We start from the raw sequence: 26,001 nt of genomic DNA on the forward strand, positions 1-26,001 counted from the left end.
AGGTATGTACAGGTGAGTACAGGTGTGCACAGGTGAGTGTATGTATGTACAGGTGAGTACAGGTATGTACAGGTGAGTACAGGTGTGCACAGGTATGCACAGGTGAGCACCAGTGTGGGCAGGTGTGTGTACACAGGTGTGCAGAGGTGAGTATGTACAGGTGTGCACAGGGGTAGGTACAGATTAATACATGTGTAGGTACAGGTGAGTTCAGGTGTGCACAGATGTAGGTACAGATGAGCACAGGTGTGCATGGTTTGGTGCAGGGCCATGTGCGGGCATTTCAGGGTGCACAGGTGCCTGTGAGCGCAGGCAGGTGCGTGTCCAGGTGTGGGGTAGAGCCTGTGCAGTACCAGTGTGTGTGCAGGGGGGTGTGAGGCCGAGGGGCTGGACCGGGCACCCCCCAGCTGAGCTGCCCCAGCCACGCTTTCACCACAAATCCCAACAGCCCCCCAAAAGCTCCACGATCCCAGTTTGCATTAATTGGGTTTTTAGACCAATTTCCACACGCCCTGCCTGCTTCACCCCCGTGTCTGCGAGGTGCCCACCTCAGAGAGATGCTCAGGGCCAGCCTCGGAATAAACTCAGGCCTGCACTGTTCAACCCTCCCCTGATGAACTGGGTGCTCATGCATCAAATAAACGGTCACTTATGCACAAAAGGGCATTCCTGCATTTATTCATTGGAATTTGCCCGTGCAAAAAGGCAGGAGAGGCCGAGCTGTGCCCGGGGGAGCTGAGGGGACCGGCCCCGAGCAGGGGGAGGCATAAGTGGAGAGCGGACAAGGGGTGACCCCGAAAGCCCGGGCAGTTTGTGTCCTTCTGCGAGGACCCGCCGCCTTCAGCACGGGGCGCCGGCAGCTCCCAGCACAGCGTGCTCCCAGCACCACACCAGCTCCAGGCCAGAGCCAAAGCCTTCTCCAAGCTGCCGCGTCCTATGAAGCTCCATCATCATCCTCATCGGCCGCATCTTCCTCCGAGAGCTCTTCCTCGTGGGCTTCAGGCACGGCATCATCTTCCACTGAGGAGAGGAGAGGCTGCAGCAGGGGAGGCCCCGACCCGCGGGCAGGAGTGAAGCCCCCCCTGCAAACCCCACCCCAGCCCACCCCAGGAGTGCGAGCGCTGCTCCGGGGCCGCAGGGCAGGAGCTGGCCCAGCCCACCGTGTGAGCCCGTCACGGCAAACGGGCGCTGATGCCCCCGAGCAGCCCCCGCCGCACCCCGGGGCGGGGCAGGAGCTGTCGGGGGAACCCCGGGGATCCCCGAGTGACCCCGGAGCCCTCGGCTCGGTGCCACTCACGGGTGACGCGCTGCCCGCTGAGATAGACCGGCCCGGCGCCGCACTGCAGCACGAAGGTGACGGGAGGGACGAGCTCCAGACCTTTGAGGCTGATCTGCAAAGAGCCGGAGCTCAGAGACCCCCGGCCCCAGGTGACGCTGCCTCCCCTGGGCAGAGGCTGGGAGAGGGCTGCGCTTACCATGGGCAGCAGGGAGCTCCTCAGAGCCGCGATGGGCACCGGCTTGCGCTCCCCGGAGGCGTTTTTGGAATCCACGGCCACCACGTGCAGCTCGTCCCTGGCGTCGGCCCCCAGGCAGATCTGCGGGGCCGAGCACAGAGCCCGTGCAGGGAGCGGCCGGCCCGGGCTGCGGCGGGGCCCCGCGCAGGGCTCGGATCTCACCGTTCTCAGCAGCACCAGGTGCTCCAAGAGGTCATCGTCCTCCTTCACCACGCAGCTCCGGGCGCCCGTGCCCAGCTGGCAGCCTGGCAGGCACGGCAGGGTCCGTGCACGCACCGGCTGCCCCCTCCCAAAAGCAAAAGGAAGGTGCTCCCCCCACCCAAAACCAGAGCGGGGGCTTTCCCGGGTGCCATGGGAAAGGGGGATCACACCCAGCCCCGCTGCCCGCAGAGCAGAGCCACCACCCCCCAGCTCATCTCATCCCGGGGCTCCCAGCTCCGTACCCCACAGCACGGCCACGGGCCGCTCCTCCGACAGCGACCGGGAGAGGTAAAAGGAGCTGTTCATCCTCCAAAAAAACCTGACAGCAGAGACAACAGCACCCACAGGGCCCCTGCCCTCGCACCGAGCGCTAATAAAGGCAAGGGGGATCCCGGGAGGGGCAGGCTGGGAATACAGCGCAGGTGTGGGGGGTGGAGGCGGCATCAAAGCACCCACCCCCCCTCACACCCCCCAGCAGCACCCACAGCCCACCTGGGCACACTTCAGCTTGATTAGAGACCAGGCCACCAGCACTGCCAGCGAGGCCACCGGGCCCTGGGGCCGCTGTTCCCCGAGACCCTGAGCCATCGCAGCCTGCCCTCCCCCGCAGGGAAATCACCCATTAACACAGGGCCCCCGCGGCCCAGCGAGCAGCTCCGGGGCTGGGCCGTGTCCCTGAGTGCAGGAGGAGCCCGTGGGGACACGTGGGGACACGCTGGACCTGCCTGTGCTCAGGGTCAGCTGCCGGGATCCGGGATGAGCCCCCAGCATCACCAGACCCGGGCCTGAGGCTCTGAACTGGGAACGCCCCCGAGCTGCACTTCTTCTCTTTATTCAGTGATTTCACCATCGCAGGGTGTGAAAAGCAAAACAAGGAACCATCCCAGCGGGGGAGACCCTGCAGCACCCCAGGCCTGGTTCCTGAGCAGGAGCTGGGATTTCCCTGGCACCAGGAGGTGGCACTGGGCACCTCTGACAGCTCTGCCTGCCCTCTGTGGGGTGTGGGAGCATGGGGCACCAGGGCGCGCCCAGAGCCCGGCTTTCCCTGCTACCCACAGCCCCGGGAGCAAGGATGAACCCCCCAAACCCCACTTGGGAACAGCACAGGGAGCAGCACCCTCTGCTCGGGACAGATTCGGAGGCACCACAGAGATCCAGAGGTTTATTTCACACAGCAGGGGCGACACAGACCAGGACAGAACCCGTACAGTCACCGAACAGATCGACACCAACTCGTGCCCAAAGGTGCTGTGTGACAGGGCAGAGCGAGCAGGGCACGTCTGCACACGTGTGAGATGAGGATGAGACGAGGATCCACCTCCCATCCCCGAGTGGTGCGGGCACTGCCCGTGGGCACAGACATCTGTCCCAGACGAGAGGGAGAAACTGCCAAGAGATCTGACAAGGTCCCAATTCCCTGCTTTTGGAAGTCCTCCGTGCTCGGAGCTCCCCTCATTCCCCTGAGCTTTTCCTTCTCTGAAGGCATCACTGCAGCTCCTGGAATTGCACCCGGCCTGGAATGCAGCAGCTGGGGCAGGCATGGAAATCCTGGGAAGGGCTTGAGCCTGCAGGAGGCTCCTCTCTCCTTCTCAACAGACTGTCCAAAACTGGCCGAGCCTCGCGAGACAGGGTCCTTTGTCCTTCAGGAAGGCAGAGCCGGCAGTCTCCACATCCCACTGCCAGCCACGCCAGGAGCCCCCCAGATGGGAGTTTGTCCCCTGCCCACACATCCCTGAGGCTGTGCTGCCCCTTGGCGAGCAGCTCCAGAGCTTTTCCCCAGCTCCAGGTCTCCAGCACCAGCGGCACGGAGGAGCTGGTGCTGTCCCAGCGGTCCCAAAGGGGATCCTCCTCCTCCTCCTCCTCCTCCTCCTCCTGGGGTCGGTGCGGGCGCTGCAGGGTCCCGCCGCCACCGTCACCCCTGGCGCCGCTCGTCCAACCCCGGCCCTGCAAGGAGAGGGTGGGAGGTGACACAGAGTCACCCGCCAGGCTGGGCTGGGGACGGGGACCCGCAGCCACCCCCCAGCGGGCACGGCAGGATCCGGGAGCGTGCAGCTCCAGCCAGGCAGCGGCCCCAGGGGGGTTCAAGCTCGGGGGCAGCGGGAGGTGTCGGCGGCTGCGGCCGGGCTGACACCGCACTCACATGCCCGGAGCCGGGCAGCAGCCCCGGGCTGCGCTCCCCGGGGCGGGCGGCGGCCAAGGCGGGCAGAGGAGAGGCCGGAGGGATGTTGACCCGGCCGGGAAACGCTCTCCTCCCGGCTCTCAGTCAGTCGGACGGACCCGCGGGCGTCTCTCCGCCAGCAAACCTGAAATGGGGGAGCAGGGGGTGAGAGCCCAGCCCCTGCCACCACCCACCGTGCTCCCAGCATGGGTGAATCCTTCCCGGGGAACACCTCCGGCACCTCTATCTGCTCATCCCTGCTGCCGCGCAGCCTGGCAGGAAACCTCTCCTGCCCTCAGGCGTCAGGGGGAAAACGCGGTTAAAATCCACAGTAACCGGAATAACTCAAATTCTGTCATACTAATTTTAAAAAAAACAGTGTGGGAATCACCCACCCTGCAATCTGGAGGTGTAAATCCGTGCCGGGGTGCCGGCAGGGCTGAGCCACAGCATGGGTGTCCCCGCCACCGCTGCCACCCCTGCCAGCCCCCACCAGCCCTGCCGGCCCCCTGCCCTGCGCGGGCTGCCGGCTCCGGGAGCGCATTTCCCGTCCTGGGACGGACGGGATGGGTTTAATTCCCTTCCCAGATTTACACCGCTGGAGGGCAAAGCAACCTGCGGAGCCCAGGGTGGCTACGGCGGCCGCAGAGCCTCGCTGCGGAGGGGTCCCCGCGTTTTCCCTCTTCAGCAGCAGAAAGCGGGATCGGGAGGAGAAGGGGAAATCCCAGGCTTTGGGACACATTCCTGCTCAGCTGGTTTGCTTCCGTGTTTGCCACCCAGGAACAGCAGACCGGGTCCTGGAGGACTGGAGTGGGACTGGTTGGGACCCCGATTTTGCAGCTCAGTGGAGAGACCGGAACAGGGCAGTGGTGCCCAGTCCCACACCCCAGAGCCTCTCCCGCGTACCCCGGGCTCTGCACTGCACTGTCAGAACAGTCCCACCACTGACAGCCCCACCAGTGCCACCCCAAAGGGATGCACCGGACCCCCCCCGAGCCCCTCCCGAGCAAACGCCTGCAGGTACCTACTCATCCAGCTGTGAGCACAGCGCGGTCTGCGCGCCCTGCGGCCGGGACTCGCCCAGGGGCCGCTGCCGGTGGCCGCTGCCCTGGGGCACAGGAGCCTCCTCTGCTCTGCCGCCGCCGCCCCGAGCCTCGCCGTCCTCCCCGGGGCGCCCGGGGGCCGCCTTGCCGTCCCCTGCAGGGCTTCCCCGAGGGCTGAAGGCGCGGGGGCAGCGCCGCAGGTCCTGTGAGACGGCGTGGAGCCGGCGGTCGGCGCGGCGCGGGCAGCACAGCAGCTTGCGGAAGGCGCTCCTGAAGTCGGGGCTGCGGCAGTAGATGATGGGGTTGAAGGCTGAGTTGATGTAGCCCAGCCAGTTGAGGAAGAGAAAGAGCTGGTCCGGCACCAGCGACCGGCAGAAGACCTTGATGATGTTGGCCACGAAGAAGGGCAGCCAGCAGAGCGTGAAGACGCCCATGATGATGCCCAGGGTTTTGAGCGCCTTGTGCTCCTTGATGGCCAGCAGGCGCGAGGGTCTCCTGCGCCGGCTGCTCCGGGGCGCGGGGCTGGGGGGCTCCTGCAGGAACCTCACCTTGTCCTTGCCGATGAGCCGGACGTGCCGCGTAGCCACGGCGAAGACTCGGACGTAGACGAAGATCATGACGAGCAGGGGCACGTAGAAGGAGATGGTGGAGGAGATGATGGCGTAGGTCACGTTGGTGACGAAGTCGCAGCAGCGCGGGTCGTCGTAGCAGCGCGCCGCCCGCTCGTCCGCCCCGTCCCGCCACCAGTGGTTCATGATGGGCAGGAAGGAGATGAAGGCAGAGATGGCCCACACCAGGCACACCACGGCCCGCGCCCGGCCCTTGGTCACCAGCGCCTCGTACTGCAGCGGGGACGTGACGGCGAGGTAGCGATCCACGGCGATGGCGCACAGCGTCTCGATGCTGGCCGTGACGCACAGCACGTCCAGCGAGGTCCACAGCTCGCACGCCGTCGTGCCGTAGGGCCAGTGGCCGCTCAGCAGGACGGTGGCCCCCGGCGGCACCACCAGCAAGCCCATGATGAGGTCGGCGCACGCCAGCGAGGTGATGAAGACGTTGGTCATGGTCTGCAGCCGCGGCGTCTTGGCGATGGCCGCGATCACCAGCAAGTTACCGGCCGCGGTGACCAGGACGGTGAGGCCGATGGCGGTCCCCAGCACCCACTGCCGGCCCAGGCTGCCGGCCCCGCTGCAGTTGCCGGAGCCCCCCCAGGCGCTGCCGTTGCCCGCGGGGAGGGGGCTCATCTCGGCCGGGCTGGGGGCAGCGGCCCCGCGCCCCGCCGTGCGCTCCCCGCCGCGCTCCCGGCGCAGCCCTCGGGGCGGACCGGCGGGGCCGGGTCCCCTCCGCGCCGGAGGAGGAGCCTTTAAAGGCGCGGGGCGGCCCCGGGCTGCCCGCTCCGGAGGGCGAGGGAAGGGGAGCGGGCGGCGGCACCTCCTCCCCCCGGACGCGCTGCCCCGGCCCGCCCCGCTCCCCCCGGCATCCCCGCCGGACGCCTCAGCCCCTCGCCGCGCCCTCCGGCCCTTCTCCGCGCTCTCCATCCCCCACCGCGCCCTCCAGCCCCTCTCTGGGTCCCCGGTCCCGCACATCTGTCCCTGTTCTCCACGCACCCTGCCGTGCACACCATCCCCTCCCTGCGCTCCTTCTCTGCGAGCCCTCGGCCCTCCGTGCTGCCCTCACCGTGCTGCCCTCTCCGTGCCCCCTCCGTGCCCCTCTCCGTGCCCCTCTCCGTGCTGCCCTCACCGTGCTGCCCTCTCCGTGCCCCATTCCATGCCCCTCCCTGTGCCCCTCTCCGTGCCCCTCTCCGTGCCCCTCTCCGTGCCCCTCTCTGTGCTGCCCTCACCGTGCTGCCCTCTCCGTGCCCCTCTCCGTGCCCCTCACCGTGCCCCTCTCCGTGCCCCTCTCCGTGTGCCCTCGCTGTGCTCGGACTCTCCCTGGGCAGGACAGACTGCCCCCGGTGGGGACAGTGACAGCTCTGTTGTCCCCCGGCCCCAACATCAGCACGGGCTTGGCAAGGGACAGCCCGATTCCAAAGATGACACCCAGGGCCACAGCCACCATTTCCCCTCCATATTTACTGCCTGAACCTCCTTCCAGTGGATGGAGGAGAACTTTCTCACTCTCCTTCCTGAATGTGGGTGGGTGCTGGTGTTTGGAGACCCCCACCCACACTTCCTGCCCCACACTTGGCACCGGAGAACCACCAAAACTCTGGGAGGCTCCACAGAGTTCCCAGGGCCCCTGGGCAGACTCCAGAGTGGATCATCTTTCCCTATCAGTTATTTATACAAATACTGGAACTTCTAAGACAGACAGTCTCCAAATGTGGCGGTTTGAAGTTTCGGCCAAATGGGGGAATGTTGACAAAGACGGAAAAAATATGTGTAAAACTGATCTGGCTGGCATTTCTTCCCATTCATAAGCTACGAGAGCAGAGCCCTGGTTTTACGAGCTTGATATTTACAAGGCTGTTTTGGATTTTCAAAGCCCTCAGCCGAGGGTTCGATCGGATCTCACTCAGCTGCCAGCGCCGGCGTTTGCTGCTGGCTGGGACCGAGCTGGGGGCTTCTGTTCACAGGGCAGTTTGTGCTGGCCACAGGCACAGACACGGGTGTGCAGGGAAGGAGCCATGTGCCCAGCACACCCGGCTCCAGGGGACCCCGGCACAGGGGGCTGGAATTGCGTCTGAAAGGAAAACCAGAGCCAGGGCACCCCTGGGAATGTCCCTGGGGGATGCGGGATTATGCTCGGCTGTGCGGAGTCACTAAAGGCTGGCACGGGACAGGATGCCCAGCTCTGCCACCAGCCTGCAGTGACCAGGGGCTGCTGGCTGCCCACCCTTCCCACGCTTTCCATCCTCACCTCCCTCCACCCCTGCCCCCCTTCCCTGGCAGCCCCAGCTGCCTGCAGAGCGGGCAGACACCGAGGGGGCTGCCGGACTCATCCCTAGGGATTTCACAACCTGTTTTCCTGCAGACAGTCCCTCACGGCATTATCTGGCCTTCCTCACCCTCCTGGCCGTGCAGGACAGACAGCCAGGTGCTCCCGGGGCATCCAGCCCCCATCCCCACAGCTCCTCTCTGGAACTCAGATCGGAGCCAGCCCCGGACAGGAGGGCTGGATGCCCTCACCGTTCCCAGGGCTCACACAGGACTGGGGAGAGGAAGGGAGGGTCCCAGGCCTTTCATCACCGCCGGGGAAGTAACGTGGCTCCGTATCTTTGTCCCAGTTTTACAGCTGGAAAAGCTGAAGCACAGAGGTGCTGGGTCGCACCCAGCCCTCAGCCCCATCCCTGCTGCTCCAGAGCCTCGATCCAAGCCCCCACAGGGATGGAGCCTGTCCAGCCTGGGGCTGTCACCATGGGAAGCATCCTCCTCCCTTTCCCATCCCTGCCGCCGGCCAGGACCGCTGGCCCGGCTCTACCTGCACGCCACTGCCAGCGGGAGAGGCAGAGCCAGCCCTGGCAAAATGCCACAGGAGGCCAACGGGTCAAGTGCTGTTTAGAAAACTCTGGGAAAATATGTTTATGCCATGGATCAGAACAGCTCCTTTGGCTGCTGCTACGGAATAAACAATGGGTATTTAAAAATACTTCTTTACACACAGAGAATCGGAATCAATCAGGGGAGATCCCTGCTCGGGGAGAGCTGGGATGCAGGGAACAGACATCTCCTTGTTGGGCAGCATGTGGAGCTCCTGGTGCCCACGGATGTGTCTGCAGAGAGGAAACAGATGCCTGAGCTGATCCCAGACACATCTGAGGGCACACGGGCTCCTCTTGGTCACAGAGAGCGAGGGCTGAGAGCTCAAGTAGCAGCTCTGGATAAAACAAAAGCTTTTTATAGCTGAGAACTCGCTCCCTCCCTGGCACGTGGCCGCATACCCGCCGATGCAGGACACGAGATAAAGCCATCACACGGCGGAGTGGCGGTGGTGTCACTGCCCGTGGCACGCCGACACCGGGGACACCAGCGGCCCCCTCGCCCCTCTGGTTCTGCTTCCTCAGCTTCCCGTGGCAGAGAGGGTCCAAGCCCAGCCCCAGCCAGCAGCTGATGGCACCACAACTGCCCACCCTCAAGGGGCTCCACCTGTCCAGGGAGACACCTGCGGACAGCACAGCGTGATGCTCTTCCCTCTGCCTAAGAAGGAGAGGCCCAAGGAGCATATCCCAAATTCCATGCCCAGGGCGGGAGCTCTGGGCTCGCTGGGGCAGGCACGGGGCCAGGCCGGGCTTTGGGAATGGTCCTGCCCCAGCTGTGTGTCCGCAGAAGTGACAGACTCTCCTGGACTTTCAGAATAGTTTCCATATCAGACCCACAAATCTTGCTTTGAAGTTGTTTGGGATTCTCTGTCATCACATTTCCTCGTCAGCACATAAACAGGCTGTGATGGAGCTTTAACCCCTGGGTACTGCCTGTCCCAGGAAGCCTGCAGGAAGCTCCACATAAACTCAGGTCTCCCTATAAACCCTCCTCCCCCGGCCAAGGCGGGCACGGCTCTGGGACCAGCAGCACTGTCAGCCAGGCCTTGGGCAGGAAGGGAAAATCTGTGCCAGAAGAATAAAAAACTCTGTTCCCGAGGGGAAGAGCTGGGGCTGAGGGTGTGGGAAACCCGCAGTGGAGAGTGCAGCTTGTGGCTGCCGGCATCGCTTCCGAGGACGGGAGGTGGAGGATCCGGGCGCAGGGATCCTGCCCTGCCCAGAGCAGGCAGCCCCAGAGCGGGCACGGCCGCTCCTCGGGGCCGCAGCTCCTCCTGCGGCCGCGGCAGCGCTGGGAGAATGAGGGAAAGGGGCACCGGGATCCTGAAAGCCAGCCAGTGACAAAGGCTGCACGAAGGCAATCCCGGCTCCTGCTCCTGCCCCCCCCGGATCCCGGCGCGATTATGTTTTCAAATTAAAAAATAAACCGTTGTAAAGCTGGTTTATTTCCTTCGTTGCTGAGAGGAAAGCCTGCGGCAGCAGCAGCAGGGCAGAGCCTGCAGCAGTTATTCCCAATTTCTGACATTTTCATCAAACGTTGCAGGTTTCTTTGCTGACAGGTCCCATCTCCCTGCAGCTGCAAGTACCGTCCTCACGCTGCCACCAGCACTGCAAAGGTTTCACAGATGTTTTCACATCTCCTTTCCCACTGTTTCTGGTTTTCCTTCAGCTGTTGCTAAAGCAAACTGGGGCGGGGGAAGGAGGGAGAAGTTTGCAATAACACGGGTCCAGATTTCACAAAAACTGTGGGAAGTGTCGAGAAAAAAACATCAACAACAGAAATAACCTCAGAGAGAGATGAGCTTTCAGGCAGGGCTTTCTGAGGGAGATAGGAGCATCCCAGCCGTGGGATTCCCGGAGCAGGGTGGGAGGGAGAGGGTCCAGCCCCGCTTTGGGGGAGCCGGCAGGGATGAGGGAGCCGGTGCCAGCAGCCCCACGTGGAGGCACCTGCCAGCACAGCCACACCACAGGACACCGGCCAAGCCGCCACCGCCTGCCTCCCCCTGCCCCTCCTCTGCCCCTGCACGCCTGGGCACCCTCTGCCAGCTCCCGGCCGTGCCCCCGCTGCCCAGCAGCGCCCATCCCTGCTCCCCTGCCCCCAGGGCCCCTCCCGGGGCTGACACCGGGCTGTGCTCGCCTCCAGCCCGATGTCTGCAGGGAGGAAAACCAACAGCAACGAGGAGGAGGATGAGGATGAGGGAGCCAAACACTCCCCCTCTGGCTCTGGCCGTGGGTACCGCGGTGAATCCCATGCCACAGAGGCTGTTTCGAGAGCAGGACCCAAAGGTCATAACCCAGGGCTGCGTTTTGGGGTGCTGAGCACCCCCAGCAATGCCAGGAGCGTCCCATTCCGGGTTTCCTGCCCAGGGCCGGGGCCAGCGGAGATGCCCTTCCCAAAGGCAGGATGGGTTTGTTTATGGGGCAACTTTTATCTGCACGAACAGCCCTCGGGCGGGCAGCAGGGATGCGCCTTTGTCCGGGCCTGTCCTTATCGGCAGCCGCGATCGGAGGGGAATGTAAACACACACGGACGGGGTGGAAATGCCGCGGCACAGCGACATCCTCGCTGGGATGGGCCCGTCCTCATCCCGCCCTTCCCGGGGCTGCAGGGGGGGCTGCGGCTGAGCCGCACAGACGGGGGGTGATGGATGGGCCGAGATGAAAGCTGCCAGCCCACCAGGCAGGAGTTTATCCTTCCCTCGGGTTATTCGCTTCCTGTCTCAGCGAACCCCCCCGTAATCACAGCCCGGTCGGGATTGCTGGAAGTGGGGCCGGGGATGGCGGGAGCTGCCCCTGCTGCGGTCCCCAGGCTGCTCTCACACCAGGGACAGGGGCATTTCATGGCTTATGAAACTTTGATATCCCAGGACCTGCCAGAGGAGCGAGTCCTTCCCTCAAAGCCACCCCTGCTCAGCTCCCAGCGACTCAAACCAGGGCAGGAGCAAAGGCGGCGCTGGCGGAGAAAGGGACACCTCGGAGAGGCACTTCAGCTCCCGATTTAGACGGCAATAATGCGATAACTTCGTGTCACATGAGGATGACGAAGGGCTTTCCAGCTCCGGGAGCTGCCCGTGGAACGGGCAGATAAAATGCCCTGGAGAGGAACACGCTGTAATCGGAGGGTGCTGGTAGTGTGGTGGGAGAGCACCCAAAGCCTCTTCCCCGCCTGCAGGCAGCTCCCGGGCAGGGAGCTCTCGTCCAGGGGCAGGGGTATCCCTGTCCTGTCCCCCGTGCGCTGCCAGGAGCGCCCGCGGGCTCTGGGACGGTGACACCGTGTAGGGCTGGCCCCGCTCTGCCCCAGCCAGGATGTGCCCTTAAACCCCGACCTTCCCCCGGTCCCTGACCCCAGAACGGTCCATCCTCCGGCAGCAGGAGGAGGAGGAAATGGCATTGGCCGCCTCTCTGGGTTGGGGGTCACGGCTGATGTCATTCCATGACGGAAATGTTATTTTCCTGCCCCAGTGCCCACTGATCGATTCAGCAGCTGGCACAGGGCGAGGGCTGCCTGCCTGGCACCACAGCCTGCCCGGGGCTCCTGGGGGTTTTTGGGGTACCGCAGCCTGCCCGGGGCTCCTGGGGGTTCTTGGGGTACCGCAGCCTGCCCGGGGTCCCACAGGGCCTTGGGGGCAGAGCCACCCCTGTCCATACCCCAGCCTGGCAGGACGCCGCTGCCCTGGACACCCAAACGCTGCCCCGTAGAAAATGCTCAGGGATCCCCCGGGGACCCGCAGCACCCCAGGGCGGGACCGAGGCTCGCGGGGATGAGCTCGGCCCTGGCCCGGGGTCCGGAGCCGTGCGCGGCTGCCGAGCTCCATCTGTCGGAGCCGGGGCGATGGTTTGGGCAGGCCGGGGCCGGCCGTGTCCCACCGCCGCCCGCACCAGAGGAGTCCCGGCCCGGGGACAGTCACCGCCCCAGCCTCGGTCACCCCGCGGTGCTGCAACACCGGCGGAGCGCCGCCGAAATGCTGCTGGCATCTGCTGGCGTCTGCGCTGGAGCGCAGCCCGGCCCCCGGCCCCGCGGCCGTCGGCAGAGGTCAGCACCGGAGCGGTGTCCGCGGAGCCCCGCGGGAGCAGGGCAGGGATGAAGGGCTTTTACTACAGGCCGCTCGTGAGCGGGGTGGCCCCAAGGATGCTCGGAGGAGCTTCATGCCAGGATTTCATCCCGGCCCAGCCCAGGGGTCCCGCCCAGCGGACCCTGCGCCCCTCCCGCCGCACTTCAGCGTCTCTTGAAACCTTTTCTTTAATAAAGTATTAAGACAAACCCTATTTTGCCGCAGCTCAAGTCGCGGGCAGCCCCACCCGAGCATCCCCGGGGACGCGGCGCGGGGGGCGCCGGATCCGTGTGTGGCCCCCCCCCGGCTCCTCCCGCGTTTGTTCGCGGCCCCTCGGGGGAGGCAGCGCCATTTGGGACCGGGTCTGCCGCCCAGCCGGGCCGACATCTGTCCCCCAGCGTTCCCACGGGACCTCCCAGGGCGGCCCCCCAGCGTGGGCAGGGGAGGGCACGAAGGGGCAGCGCTGCCAACGCCCCCGAGCGCCCCGTGGGGACCCGCGTGGAGAAGGGAACGGGGAAGCGCGACCCCGAAACCGGGGGGCACAGGCAGGGGGTGTCTCGGGGGAAAAAAGGGGAGACAAAGGGGGAAAAAGGGGGGGAAAAGAGGGGGGGAAAAGGGGGGGGGAAAGGGGGGGGGGAAACGGGACCCGTTGGGCGTCCCACACAGACCCCGCCCATTTAACGCTAAGCCCCGCCCTGCCCGGGCTAAACCCCGCCCCCGCACGGGGGGGCTCATACTATTTGCATAACCCCGCCCGCTCCCGTTAAACCCCGCCCACTCTCTGCGTGGGCCCCGCCCCGGCCCCGCCCCGCCCCGGCCCGTTCCCGTTCCCGTTCCCGCGGCGGAAGCGCCGTGGCCCGGGCCGGAAGCGGCGGCGGCGGCAGCGCCGGTCCTGCTCCCGGTGCCGGTCCTGCTCCCGGTGCCGGTCCTGCTCCCGGTGCCGGTGCCGGTCCCGTCATGTCGGGCCGCTGCTGCCAGGGGCAGACGCCCAGCCGCGACATCCCGGGCCCCGGAAAGTGCCTCGCCCTGCCCGACGGGGCCCCGCTGCCGCCCGGCGACTACAGCACCACGCCGGGGGGCACCGTGTTCGGGACCACGCCGGGCGGTGAGCGCCGGGCCGGGCGGGCGGAGAGCGGGGAGGGAGGCCTGGGGCAAGGGATTGCAGGGGAGGGGGAGCGCTCCGCCCTGGTCCCGGGAGGAGAACGGGGAGCGCTCCGCCCTGGTCCCGGGAGGAGAACGGGGAGCGCTCCCCCCCGGTCCCGGGAGGAGAACGGGGAGCGCTCCGCCCTGGTCCCGGGAGGAGAACGGGGAGCGCTCCTCCCTGGTCCCCGGAGGAGAACGGGGAGCGCTCCCCCCTGGTCCCGGGAGGAGAACGGGGAGCGCTCCTCCCTGGTCCCCGGAGGAGAACGGGGAGCGCTCCCCCCTGGTCCCGGGAGGAGAACGGGGAGCGCTTCCCCCCTGGTCCCGGGAGGAGAACGGGGAGCGCTCTCCCCCTGGTCCCGGGACTCGGCGGAGGTTTGGGGCGGCGGGGGCAGCAGGGCAGCGCCTGCCCCGCTGTCCGTGCTAGAACACACGGCAGCGCTTCGGGAGCCTCCCAGAGAGCAGCCTCGGCCTCCCCGTGGTTACTGATTAATTCTAATCTCTAATATTTGCTGTTTTCTCTGGCAGTCAGCAAACCCCGGGGCCCTTTTTCTTTATTTCTGATCCCAAATTCTCCAGATTCTGGAGGCACAGTACTTTGCTGCTGCAAACATGCCATGAGCTCGTTCCCTCTTTGTCTGCTGAGAGGTCCTGGGCAGCCTCAGAGCTGCCAGGAGAGTAATCTAGGGATTTGATCATCAAGTAAGAGTAATAAACCGATCCTGCTTAGGGTCCCTCTGTCAGAGAGGTTTGGGGTCCCCATCTCCTCCTTGGGTGCTCATTTGTGGCAGTTTGGCCCCGAGAGGAGTGGCCGCAGTTCCAGGTGATGGCACAGGGTCAGTGTGGGGAATTCCTCTGCTGCCCCTCAGCCAGTGAGGGCAGTGATGTTTTGCCCACACCTTGTAGAGTTTCCCCCAGTGCCTCTGCAGATCTCTGCAGCCCGGTCCGGACGGGTGTGAGCAGCAGCACTGGAGAAGCCAAAGGAACAAACTGCGGGAGGAGACGGAGGGTTTGTTGGTCCCTCGGATCTACCGCAGAATTCCAGGGGTTAAAATTCGGAGAGAAGGGGAAGTGACACTGCTGACTCACCGGGGCTGGGGTGTGCAGAAAAGCTGAGGTTTGGGGTTTGTTTGACCTCTGAAAGCAGCAAATTGCTGAGAGCTCCGACAGCACCTGCAGGAATCGTGTGGAGGTGTGGGAGACTCCTCCAGCCACGAGTAACAGCAGAGATGAGCAATTAGCGGCACGCAGTAATGAGCCCTGCGGGGCTGTCAGCCCTTTGTCCCCGGGGAGTTCCTGGGTGTCTGCAGGGGAGGAGAAGCTGGGCCATAAACCGGGGTGTGCCCACCTGTCCCAGCCTGCCCGGGGACACCGTGTTTGGGGACACCGTGTTTGGGGACACCGTGTGCTGCCCGGCCCTGCCCCGGTGCTGAGCGCAGGGAGGATCCGGAGCTGCCCGAGGACGGGCACACGGGCTGTGTGTCTGCGTGTCTGTGTGTCTGTCTACCTGCCTTCACACGGGCTGTGTGTCTGTCTGCCTTCACACGGGCTGTGTGTCTGTGTGTCTGTCTGTCTTCACACAGCTGTGTGTCTGTCAGCCTTCACACGGGCTGTGTGTCTGTGTGTCTGTCAGCCTTCACACAGCTGTGTGTCTGTGTGTCTGTGTGTCTGCCTTCACACAGCTGTGTGTCTGTGTGTCTGTCTGCCTTCACACGGGCTGTGTGTCTGTGTGTCTGTCAGCCTTCACACGGGCTGTGTGTCTGTGTGTCTGTCAGCCTTCACACAGCTGTGTGTCTGTGTGTCTGCCTTCACACGGGGCTGTGTGTCTGTGTGTCTGTCTGCCTTCACACAGGGCTGTGTGTCTGTGTGTCTGTGTGTCTTCACACAGCTGTGTGTCTGTGTGTCTGTCTGCCTTCACACGGGCTGTGTGTCTGTGTGTCTGTCTGCCTTCACACGGGCTCTGTGTCTGTGTGTCTGTCTGCCTTCACACGGGCTGTGTGTCTGTGTGTCTGTCTGCCTTCACACGGGCTGTGTGTCCCTTGTGGGGCTTGCAGGAGCAGAGCTTCCTGCGGTGTGTGGGTTTTCCTGCTGAGTACACCCTGACCTCCCTGACAGCACCAGGAACTGCTGGAACGTGGCTCTGGGTGTGAGAAGGAGCCCGTTGGTGCCAGCCCAGGCTGGGTGTGCTGCCCAGGCTGGGTGTGCTGCCCAGGCTGGGTGTGCTGCCCAGGCTCTGTGTCCTGCCCAGGCTCTGTGTCCTGCCCAGGCTCGATGTCCTGCCCAGGCTCGATGTCCTGCCCAGGCTCTGTGTCCTGCCCAGCCTGTCCTGCCCAGGCTATCCAGCTCCAGCTATCCACAGGCCCCTGGCTTTTCAGAGCTCTGGGAATGGGGCTGGTGGAGGAACATGGAAGCTCTGTGCTCCCAGGGATGGTACACGGGCTGCAGTTCCAGGAATCCCTGTCCTCATCCTCCTCCACGAGTTTCCTAGGAATTTAACACCCCTCTCCCAGCCAGCCGACTGTTGGGTCAGATCCTCCTCCCAAAACGACTCGAGTTCAGAAGCATCAGTGAGAAGTTTTTCAGTGTTTTGACAGCTCCCTGGCAGAAGTGCATTGGAACACAACGCCCGGACACGTCAGTTTAAGTGTTTGTTTTATACTTCTGGTGTTCAGACCGAAGGGAGTTGATTGTTCCGGGACAGGTGGTGGCAGGAGCTGTTTGCCCACACGTGTGGACTTTAGTTAACACTTTTGGGGAGGGCACGAGGACTGTGCAGCCTCCTCTGGGGAAGCGAACGCTGCTCTCCAGCACTTGCTGGGTTAAGGCTGTGGGCTGCTTGGAGGGATGGATCCCTTTTCTGCCTGTGGTTTTTGAGCTTTTTCCATGAAATTCCTTTATGAGGAACAGGGTGTTCAGCGGTGTTCCTAGAAATCCATGCCCGGAGGCTCGGTGTGGTAGGCTGGAGCTGGGTGGTTCCTGGTTAACCCTTAGAGCATTAACCATCTGTGTAACCCTCGAGCAAGGTGTGTGTAGGTGCTGCTCTGCCAAGGGAGGTGTCCATGCAGGAATTCCCACTGGGAATTGGGGGGACACGGCCCTGCCCCGCCCTGTCCCCTGCTGTGTGTCCACCTGCAGCTTTCAGCCCCGCTTCTGGTCACGAGTGGAAATCAAATTCAGCTTTCTGTTTGCTTTGTGGGCTGGCGTGCCCTTGAGCCAGGTGGAAGGGGCTGGATCTGCTGCTTCCAGCGCCTGTGCAGGCTGTGGAGCCCTGGGCAGCACCTGGCAGCGTGTGGGCTGTGATGTCTCAGCCTGAGTGGCAGGTACGGTGTCAGCGTACCTGGAATTCTGGAAAGGTGTCCCGGACCGAGCAGTGCATCCCAGTTATCACTGCAGTATCCAATCCCTGAGCGTTTTGGGCTGTTGGGACCTTAAAGACCATCGGGTTCCCCGCCCTGCCCTGGGCCTGACGTGCTGCTGTCCCCCCCAGGTACCAGGATTATTTATGACCGCAAGTTCTTGATGGAATGCCGCAATTCTCCGGTGGCCAAAACGCCCCCCTCCGACCTTCCGGACATTCCAGGCGTTACCAGCCCCAGCGTGGAGGAGCTGAAGCTTGAAAACCACCACGTCCAAAACTGTGAGGAGAAAGTGAGCGCAGGTAAGCGCAGGCAGTGAACCCCTGACGGCCTGCGAGGTGCGCTCCCGCTTCCTGGAAATTCCAGGGCTGGGATGGAGCCAGGAGATTCCCAGGAATCTCTCGCTGTGGTCAATTCTCCAGTAACTTCCTGGAAAGTCAGAGCGGGCCGAGTGTCACCGGGTAACGAGGTTCTCGCAGTTGTTTGAGCCTGCTGTGGGCCCCAGCAACGTGACTTTTGCAGTTATTAGGTGTAATGTGATATAATTCCCATTAATTCAGCATTTGGGAAGCTGCCGTTGGGTTAGGAGCCCTGTGGGGTGCAGAGGGGCAGCTGCTGCTGCCTCTCCCTGAGCTGGGCCATGCTGCAGCTGCTTGGAGTTTCAAGTTGCAATTCAGAGCAGGATTTACTTGGGTTTTTAATATCAGCCTGAGTTGTAAATTCCTCCTGCCTGTTTCTGACCCCGTTTTGTGACAGGGACACTTCACTGGGGCCCTGCTGCAGCAACACGAGCCAACGTTGCCCTTGGAGAATTGTTTTTAAAGTTATTTGAGGTTGTTTCTTGAAGCAACCTGAACCTACCAAGTGCATTTATCTTCTCTAAAAATAAAGATCTGAAGGCTCTTGTGTGCTCGCTCCAAGTCAAACCTCAGAGTCGGGGCTGCCTCACTCCTGACACACTGGTGTGAGCCGCGGTGGCTCACGGGACTCCCTGGCACCCTGAAATGCAGGCTGGGTGCTGGCTTGTGGCTCCCCAGAGGATCCCAGTGCTCAGGAGTAGCTCCTGGCTGGCTCCTGTCAGGCTGTGGGAGCAGCCCCTGGGATAACCAGTGTGGAATGTGCCTGGTTGGGTTCGCACCAGGAGCTGTCCTCACTGTGGCTCTTTACATTCCTCGTTACAAGGAAATCCAGGGGTAAGAATGAATTATTTAAAGGGCATTTTCTGTGCCTCTGCTCTGGTGTGTCTGAGGGAGATCCCCCAGCGCTGACACCTTTACCAGAGCTTCACAAGATGATTTTCACACCAACCCTGATGCCTGAACTCAGGTTTTTAGCCCAAACGACCCCATTTCTGAAACACAGCTGCCAGCTGCCCCTTCAATAAAATCCTTGGCATTTGATGTGGAACTCTGGGGACTCAACTGTGCTTTTGTCCCTCCCAGCAGGTGAGGAGGAGCAGTTCGACATGGACATCTAACGCACCTGCCCGGAGAGTGCTGACCCAGTGAAGCACCAGGACTCGTCTTGAGGATTCCCACCAGCCAGGCTCACAGCAGCCACGCCTTGAGTGCCTTCCTGCTCCTGGGAGAGGCAGATCCCCTCGGGAGAGCAGAGCGTGTCCTGTTCCAGGGGCCGGGTCTCGGGATGCGGGAGGAGACGCTCTCCCCCTTGGTTCCAGTTTTATGCTTTTGTTAATCATTTTAATACTGTAACAGTTACAGAAAAGCAATATAAGGGAGAAATAAAAATCACGTGGAGTCTCCTGGTGTGGAGATGAATGCAATAAATGTGGCTTCTGTCCCTTATTCCAGCAAGAAACCACTGACCTGAGGCATCAGAACGGTGCCCCTGAGCTGGTGGGGCTGGGCCAAACGTCCCTGGTCCCCCCTGGGCCCTGGGGAAGTTTTGGTCTGACAGGTCTGCTCCCAGAATAGTGACAAAAACCAGGTGCTTCCAGGAGGTTCTGCCACAAGCTGTGTTCCTTTGCCTGGCGGGGCCAGGCTCAGGCTGCAGGTGGGAATGTTTGGGATGGGTTCACTGGAGGCACTTGGAGGGTTCCTGGCTGTGCCCCCTTCTGCCCTGCCAGGGAGGGGAAGGAGCCTTCAGCTTCACCACTGCACTTCCTTCTTCCTGGCATCTGCCTGCCTGGGTTTGTGATCCACGGTGAAATTTCCGTGCTGCTTTACCCTTGCTCCTCTTCTTCATCGTGTGGTGGGCAGGAAGAAGAGCTTTGGGGAAGAGAGCTTCACGGGGAGTCAGAAACAAAGTCTGTCTGCATTTGAGATGGGAATTTTCATCAGAGAAAGTTAATTTTGCTGTGGGGAGGTTCAGATTGGGTCTCCAGAGCAAATATCTTCATTTTTAGGCTCAGTGAGGTTTGATAAGTGTGGCCTGGACAGTCTGTGAGACACTGCTGTGTTACTGCTGGGGGCGTGGAGGCACCTCAAAGGAGGAGAATCCCTGTGGGGCAGAGCCTGGACTTCAGACTTCCCAAACCACAAGAAGTGTCTGTGCAAATCAGCTTTGGTAGATAGCATTTAAATATCTGCTAATGAAGCTCAGCGGTGACATTATGATATGCAAACCCTCAATAATGAATAACAGAACAAAGCAATTGCTGCAGATAAACCTGCATTTCTCCAAGATAAGATTTAAGGGTTTCTCTGAAACCTTAATGGGAACAAATCCAAATTTATTGCCCTCAGGTGCGACTTTATCAGTCTCAGCTGCACCAGTTGGGTTCTGAGGAAGGTTTAGAGAGGAGCTGCTGCCGCTGGGACTTTTTTCTGTGCTAAATTGTTGGGTTTGGTTTAAAAGGGCACTGCTGGACCATGGTGCAGCTGCAGCTTTTGGTTTAGGAAAACTTCCCATGTTGCTGGTAATTTCCCCAAAGTTCCCCTAACCAGGGGAAGGCTGAAATGGCCGTGACAGGCTGGGCAGGGTTTGCAGGGACTGAATCCCTGTGCTGGGGCTCGTTCTCCTGCTCTGACCCATCCCAAACGCCAGGAATTACTGCTGCAGTGTGGGTTTGCAGTGGAAGGGTTGGACTGGTGGCAGCTCTGGTGAGCAGGTTTGCAGTGGGAGGGTTGGATTGAGTTGGAAGCCCTGGTGAGCAGGTTTGCAGTGGGAGGGTTGGATTGAGTTGGAAGCCCTGGTGAGCAGGTTTACAGTGAAGCCCTGGTGAGCAGGTTTCCTGGACAGGCACCTCTGCAGGACTGGGTGTCACCCTCCCCTGACCTGTGTGTCCGGGCAGTGCCCTGCTGTCCCCCAGCACTGTGGTTTTGGGGGGAGGTGTGGTGCTGGTGACCCTGGGATCCCCTGGAGGTGCCATCCCGAGCTGAGGGCTGCACATCCAGGCAGTTTTGGGGGGAAACGAGCTGATTCCAGCCTCGACAGCCGCGGCTGTTGCAGGAGCAGGAGGCTCGCGGTGTTGGGCTTTGGTGTTGGTACAAAAGTGGCTGCCTGGATTTGGGGGTGCCAGGTATTGCAGGTAATGCTCCTAAATGCCGTTCCCTCCCACCTGTAGGAGAGGTAACACGTGCTGGAGGTGTTAAGTGCTTTGTCTGTCCCCCCCAGCTTTGGCAGCTTTGCATCGGTATCTGCGGCTTATGCAGATCGGGGGGGAGCATCAAAGCACCAGGTGCCTCCAACGCTGATAATTTGGAGGGAAGGAGGAAACCCTGTGAAACACCTGGCCAGGTGTGACCAGGGGTCCTGCTGGGTTCTCAGAGCAGGGCCCTGGGGCCATGGGCACATCAGGGCCGTTGTGGGGGGCAGAGAGAGCCGTGACCACCGCGGTGGCCCTGTGAGGTGATGCCGTACTCGTGGACATCTGCTCTGGTGCAATTTGTCCTAAGCCCATTTCCTAAACCTTTTCACCCGTGGTGTGGGACCAAGTGGTCTCAGCATCCCCCTGCTCTGGTCCTTCACCCCCTCCCTCACATCCCAGCTGCTGCGTCCTTCAGACAGACAGTTTTAGATCCATCTCTTGCATGCATTCGTGCTTGCAGCTCTCCAAGCTCTCCTGAGCCTTGCAAGGAGCAGCTCAGCATTCCAGGGCTCATCCCTGCTTGCCCAGGGGCTGTTCCTCACCCAGCGCTTGCGCTCCCAGGCCGAGGAGCTGCTTTTTGCACGGGCTGAGCCCGGTTGTGCACAGTGGGAGGGAGGGAGGGGAGGAGGCAGTCGTGGGTGGCTGAGGCACAGCTGGGATGCTCCGGGGAGGTCCAGGGACAAGTTGTCTTTGCCGTCGCATTTCCCATCCCAGCCCCTTTTTGTCCCGAGCAGGCACACCCGCTGTCCTGCCCCACACCTCTGTGTCCTGCTCCGTGTCCCTGTGTCCTGCTCTGTGTCCCAGTCATGGGACAAACGCCACCTGCCCAACCCAGCTCGTGCTTTAAGGCACCATTTGTACAAATATCACCCTCGGTGACCCCTCGGTCTGTTTGTTCTCTCTTTTTTCCTTTTTAAGTGTCCAAAGTGATCTGTGCCTGCAGTCCCCCCTGGCCAAGGCAGCAGAATCCTGCGGGCTCCCCAGCCCCGAGATGCTGAAGGGTGGTGGGCAGGACTGGGGCTGTCCCCCCCTTTATTGTCCTGCCTGTCTGGGCCCCCTGTGTCCCCCAGCCGATAGAGATCGGGGCAGGAGCAGGGCCAGAGCTCTCCCCGCTCAGTTCAGGTCCCCCCTCACAGCCCGAGCCTGGCAGAGCCCAGCTCTCAGCAGATCCTTGCCTAAGCCCGACTTTATTGTCATTGCCCACACTTTGATGTTTTCCTTACAGCCCTGGAATCCCGGCCTTTATTTTTCCACCCTGCTCTTCCCGGGGAACGGCAGCTGCCTGCCCCGGCACAGCTTTTGAACCCGCTGCTGGATTCCAAGCGGGTGTGACGGAGAGGCAGAGATGGCACAGATGGCACAGATAGCAGAGATACAGCCCCGGCGGGGCACGGGGGGCAGCGTCGGGGAGCGAATCCTCCTGCTTCGGAACCCTTTGTGAGGAGCAGGACTAGGAAAACCGTGGAGAACGAGGCAGAATCATATAATTTTACGTCACCCAGAGCACAGATGTGCAGGTTCCTGCTTTGCCTCCCGCCGGGGGTCAGCCCCGCGCCCCCGGCCCACCCTTGACAGCTCCTGCAAATGACCCTCTAATGACGGGATGGCCCCAGTGTGAAAGCTGTCGGAATATGCCAGCGGCCCCGGGGAGGGTCTGCTGCGGCGGGGGAGCACCAGACGCGCTTTGTTTATCCGCCGGCCGGGATGTGGATTGCGGGTAATTAGCCTGGGCTGGGATGTGGATCCAGGAGGGGCGGGGTGGGGGTGGCCCCTGTCCCGTCCTGCGCGGCCACCGGGGCCACCCGGCGCTCCTGGTCCCGCCCGACCCCTCTGCAGCCTGGGGGCCACCAGCGGGTCCCCACGGTGGGGGCTGCAGCGGGGGCGGCTGGCTGAGACCCGGGGAGGGATCCTCGCTGCCGGGGGTGGGCACGGTCACCCCGGGGCGCTCAGGACGCCGGGCATCGCCCCCAGCCCCTCACTCCTCTGGATGGGTGACCCAAAGGAGTCGCCTGCGCCGCGCGGCTTAGGATTCACTGCTCTTACAGGGAGCGGCCCTTCCCTTATCTCCGAGGAAGGAGGAAAATCCCTTTAGCCTCCCCTTCCACGGCTGCAGGTGCGTCCCTTGCTCTCGAGCATCCCCTCATCAGGGTGGGAACAGCTTTGGAGCTTTCGAGCGTCTTTTGCACTGTTGGAGGGACCCCCTTGCTCCGGGTTCAGGAGCAGCCAGAGCAGGGAGGAGCTGGGGACACACCGGGGACACTCACACCCTGGCAGACCATCAACAGCAAAAATCAGCAGAATCGGATGGGCATTTTTAAAATATATAATTTATTGATGAATTGTGCAATGAATTGTGCAGCTGTGACCTTTTCGCTACCACCCCATCCAGCGAGGGGGAAAAGGCTCGAGCAGAGCTGTGGTTACTTGTTTGTAACAGCTGCCCCCCTGGATCTGCCAGCCGGGGCTCTGGACAACGGGTAATACATTCACTTGTCTGAGTTGTAATAGAAATCTGATAGTTTTAATAGAAATATAATAGAATCCTTAGGAGAAATGCCTAAACCACAGGGGAGATTGAAAATCCTGGCGGTGTGGATGCTCAGCATGGCCGGAACTGCAGGGTCCTGAGGACCCGTGGGTCCTGGTGATTCCCCTGGCTGGGAAAGGCAACATCACCTGAGCCGTGTCACGGCAGGGAGCGACGCTGCTGTGCCCCAGTCCTGCACCTCAGCTCCTGCCTGTGTGCCAGGCACAGCAGCCACCAGCTCCTCGGGGCACCCTCCACTCCAGAGCAGCCCCTCGTGCCACGGGAAGGTGGCCGGCGGTCTTTTCCCTTTGGAGCCTGGATCCAGCCAGGCACTGTGGCCGTGCAGTGCTGCAGAACTGCCGGGCTCCTCCCCAGGTCCATCCCACAGGAGCGTGGGCCTCGGAGACGCCCTGGTGCGTGCAGTGCTCGTGGGTTGGTCCTCGGGGCGCTTTTGGGCAGACGTGCACCTTCCTGGCAGGGTGCAGGGTGGCCTCAGTTGCAGCCACACTCCTCGATGATCATGTCCTCGTGGTGGCGGACGACGATCTCGCCCTTCTCGTAGTAGAGCATGGAGAGGGGGCTCATCTTGACTGGGGAGCAGGCGGGACACGGCACCTGGTTGGGCTTGTAGAGCTGCAGCAAACTCTGTGGGAGACACGGGAAGGGCAGAACGTCCCCCTGCTGTGGGCAGGGGGTGCAGGGGCAGCAACCCCTCTTACCTGTATGTAGGCGTGGTTGGTGGGCTTGAAGGTCTCGTCCACGGGCGAGGGGCACAGCCCTTCGCAGCGGTAGGCGTTGTACTTCTTGGGGTAAACGATCCAGCTGCCCCAGCCCGTCTGCTCGAAATCCACCATCATGTCCACGCGCCTGCACAGGGCCCTGCCCTGCTCCCGCGGGGCGGCCGCGTCGCTCGCTTTGATCCTTTGCCTCTCCATCCTGTTCCTGCGCTGCCGGCGCGTCCCCGCGCCCTGCGAGCCGCTCTCACGCATGATGTACTTGGAGGTCTCCGCTGTCCTGATGAGGCTGTGGTCTCCTGGAGACTTGTCCTCGGAGAAGACGAGCAGCAGGACTCTGTCTGCCACGTCCTGGGGCAGGGCTGGGTCCCCGTGGCCGGTGTGCCCCGGGGCAGCGGTGGCCGGAGCAGGTGACCCACCCTCCTCCCAGTGCCCCCTTCCCGTGGGACCGCGGTGCCCAGCGACCACGGCTTGGTGCAGCCAGGACCGCAGCAGGTTGGTGACCTCAAAGACTTTCCAGGAGGCCTGGGTGGCAGAGGGGCTGCCAGTCACGGTGCCCAGGAAGAGCTGGTGGGCGCAGGCCCCATCTCCCCGGCACCTGCGCCGCTGGCTGTGGTAGATGTCCAGGGAGACGTTGTGGGCGCGGGAGAGGCCGGGCAGGAGCACACGGAGCTGAGCCAGATTCACCTCCTGGCTGCTGGACAGGGACGACATGTCGAAGGAGAGCGCCCAGCGGGAGCCGTTCTGCAGGGAGCCTGGAAGCCAAGGGCACGGTGAGGGGACGTGGTGCCACAGCCGGGGGTGGGGACAGTGCCCCCGCCTACTGCCGGGGAACCATCCCTGCCGTGGGGGCCCGAGGGTCGGGAGAAAGCAGCTGGATCCACCCGAGAGCCAGCGAGAGCCCCAGGCAGGGCTGGTGCTGGGAGCAGGGATGATCGGGATGGTGGCGATCCCTGGACAGGGATGCGTGGGGACAGTGCCGGGGCCCGGGGATGGTGCCGGTCCCAGACAGGGGGGCTCGGGGGCAGCGACAGTCCCGGGAAGAGGGGCGGTGCTGATCCCAGGGACGGGGTTGCCCGGGAACGGAGCCGGTCCTGGGAATAGCGCGAGTCCCGGGACAGGGATGCTCGGGGTCGCTGCGAGTCCCGGGGACGGTGCCGGTCCCAGGACAGGGATGCCCGCGGCCCCACTCACCGTGTGGGGAGAGGCTGAGAGCGGCGGCGGCGGCGGCGCGGAGCGGGGCTGGAGGGGCGCGGAGCAGCTGCAGCATCAGCGGGGGACAGCGCGGCGGGGAGCGGGCCGGGGCACGGCCGGGAGCACGCGTGGGTGCCCAGGTGAGTGCCCGGGTGGATGCTCCGGTCGGTGCCCAGGTGAGTGCCCGGGTCGGAGCGCAGCCCAGGCGGAGCAGGGTCAGGGTGCACAGCACCAGCGCGGGCACGGAGCGCAGCGGGACCCGCATGTCTGCCCGGGCCACCCGCAGCCGCCCTATTTGTACAGCGGCCCCGAGCGCCGCCCCGGGCGGCCCCGGCACCCCCCTCCCCGACAGCCCCCCTCCCCTCTTCTCCCCGTCCCTCTTCCCATTCCTCCGTCTCTATCTCTGTCCTCCCTCCCCTCCACCCCCATCTACCTCTCGGCCATCCCTCCCCATTTCCATTTCCCTCGTTCCCCGCCCTACGCTTTCTCCCTCTCTCCTTCTCCTCATCCTTCCCCCGCTGCCTCCAGCCTTATCCATCATTCCATCCGTCCATCCATCCCTGCTTCATCCCTGCATTCCTCCAGTTCTTCTCTTTCTCCCCGTCCGTCTCTCCCTCCGCCCCTGCTGGGCTCGTCCCCACCACCATCCCTGTCTCTGTCCCCCTCGGTGCCGGGGGCTGGGGGCGGCCACCCCGCGCTGGGGACACTGCTGTCCCCACACCCCGCACAGACCGGGACTGCTGGGGATGAGCGGCCCAGGCACACCCCCAGCCCAGTCGATCCTGTCCTGTTCCCTGGAGAAGGGAGCAGGACCTGGGGCACCCCGGACCCCAATCTCTCTGGGGTGGGGGTGCCAAGGCGGGTCCCCCCACCCGCCCGCCTCCCAGAGAGGAGGAGACGCTCGTCCTTCCCGGGGGAAAACGCGCTCAGTCCTCCCGCGGGGCACCGGGAACCTGTGACCCGCTCCCGGTTTATTCTCCCGCTGTCAGCCCCGCACCTCGCGCCCGGCCGGTGGCGGTGTGACGTCACGGCCGTGCAGGGTGACGTCACACCCCCC

At 63.2% G+C, this 26,001-nt stretch overlaps 4 protein-coding genes and 1 long non-coding RNA gene across 7 annotated transcripts; 2 read left to right on the forward strand and 3 right to left on the reverse strand.

Annotated features, from left to right (window-relative positions):
- Positions 1-88: 88 nt before the first annotated feature.
- LOC120764077 (nucleoplasmin-like) lies at positions 89-2,071 on the reverse strand. 2 transcript variants are annotated; one of them, XM_040087818.2, is made up of 5 exons: positions 1,958-2,071; positions 1,677-1,759; positions 1,476-1,595; positions 1,298-1,391; positions 112-1,020 (listed from the first exon to the last, which is right to left on the reverse strand). In XM_040087818.2, the coding sequence occupies exons 1-5, from the start codon at positions 2,019-2,021 to the stop codon at positions 935-937; spliced, it is 447 nt and encodes a 148-aa protein (XP_039943752.1). In that variant the 5' UTR covers positions 2,022-2,071; the 3' UTR covers positions 112-934. The 2 variants fall into 2 exon arrangements, with proteins under 2 accessions (XP_039943753.1, XP_039943752.1); XM_040087819.2 differs by lacking the exon at positions 1,298-1,391 and having other exon boundaries at positions 89-1,020.
- A 1,877-nt stretch (positions 2,072-3,948) lies between these two features.
- On the reverse strand, positions 3,949-6,160 carry ADRB3 (adrenoceptor beta 3). The gene is made up of 2 exons (XM_040087755.2): positions 4,898-6,160; positions 3,949-4,018 (listed from the first exon to the last, which is right to left on the reverse strand). The coding sequence occupies exon 1, from the start codon at positions 6,158-6,160 to the stop codon at positions 4,898-4,900; it is 1,263 nt and encodes a 420-aa protein (XP_039943689.1). The 3' UTR covers positions 3,949-4,018.
- A 7,153-nt stretch (positions 6,161-13,313) lies between these two features.
- Positions 13,314-18,713, forward strand: EIF4EBP1 (eukaryotic translation initiation factor 4E binding protein 1). Of its 2 annotated transcripts, none has more exons than XM_040087761.2 (3): positions 13,314-13,548; positions 17,071-17,241; positions 18,382-18,713. In XM_040087761.2, the coding sequence occupies exons 1-3, from the start codon at positions 13,401-13,403 to the stop codon at positions 18,414-18,416; spliced, it is 354 nt and encodes a 117-aa protein (XP_039943695.1). In that variant the 5' UTR covers positions 13,314-13,400; the 3' UTR covers positions 18,417-18,713. The 2 variants fall into 2 exon arrangements, with proteins under 2 accessions (XP_039943695.1, XP_039943696.1); XM_040087762.2 differs by having other exon boundaries at positions 18,385-18,713.
- Positions 18,714-19,743: 1,030 nt separating this feature from the next.
- Positions 19,744-23,598, forward strand: LOC120764062 (uncharacterized). Its single transcript, XR_005704159.2, has 3 exons — positions 19,744-20,001; positions 21,715-22,206; positions 22,535-23,598. It is a non-coding gene; the product is annotated as an uncharacterized LOC120764062 (long non-coding RNA).
- NODAL (nodal growth differentiation factor) lies at positions 22,868-25,209 on the reverse strand. The gene is made up of 3 exons (XM_040087793.2): positions 24,945-25,209; positions 23,736-24,505; positions 22,868-23,661 (listed from the first exon to the last, which is right to left on the reverse strand). The coding sequence occupies exons 1-3, from the start codon at positions 25,207-25,209 to the stop codon at positions 23,509-23,511; spliced, it is 1,188 nt and encodes a 395-aa protein (XP_039943727.1). The 3' UTR covers positions 22,868-23,508.
- Positions 25,210-26,001: the final 792 nt, after the last annotated feature.

This window comes from Hirundo rustica, chromosome 28 (genome assembly GCF_015227805.2).
Source record: "Hirundo rustica isolate bHirRus1 chromosome 28, bHirRus1.pri.v3, whole genome shotgun sequence".
NCBI classification, from domain to species: domain Eukaryota; kingdom Metazoa; phylum Chordata; class Aves; order Passeriformes; family Hirundinidae; genus Hirundo; species Hirundo rustica.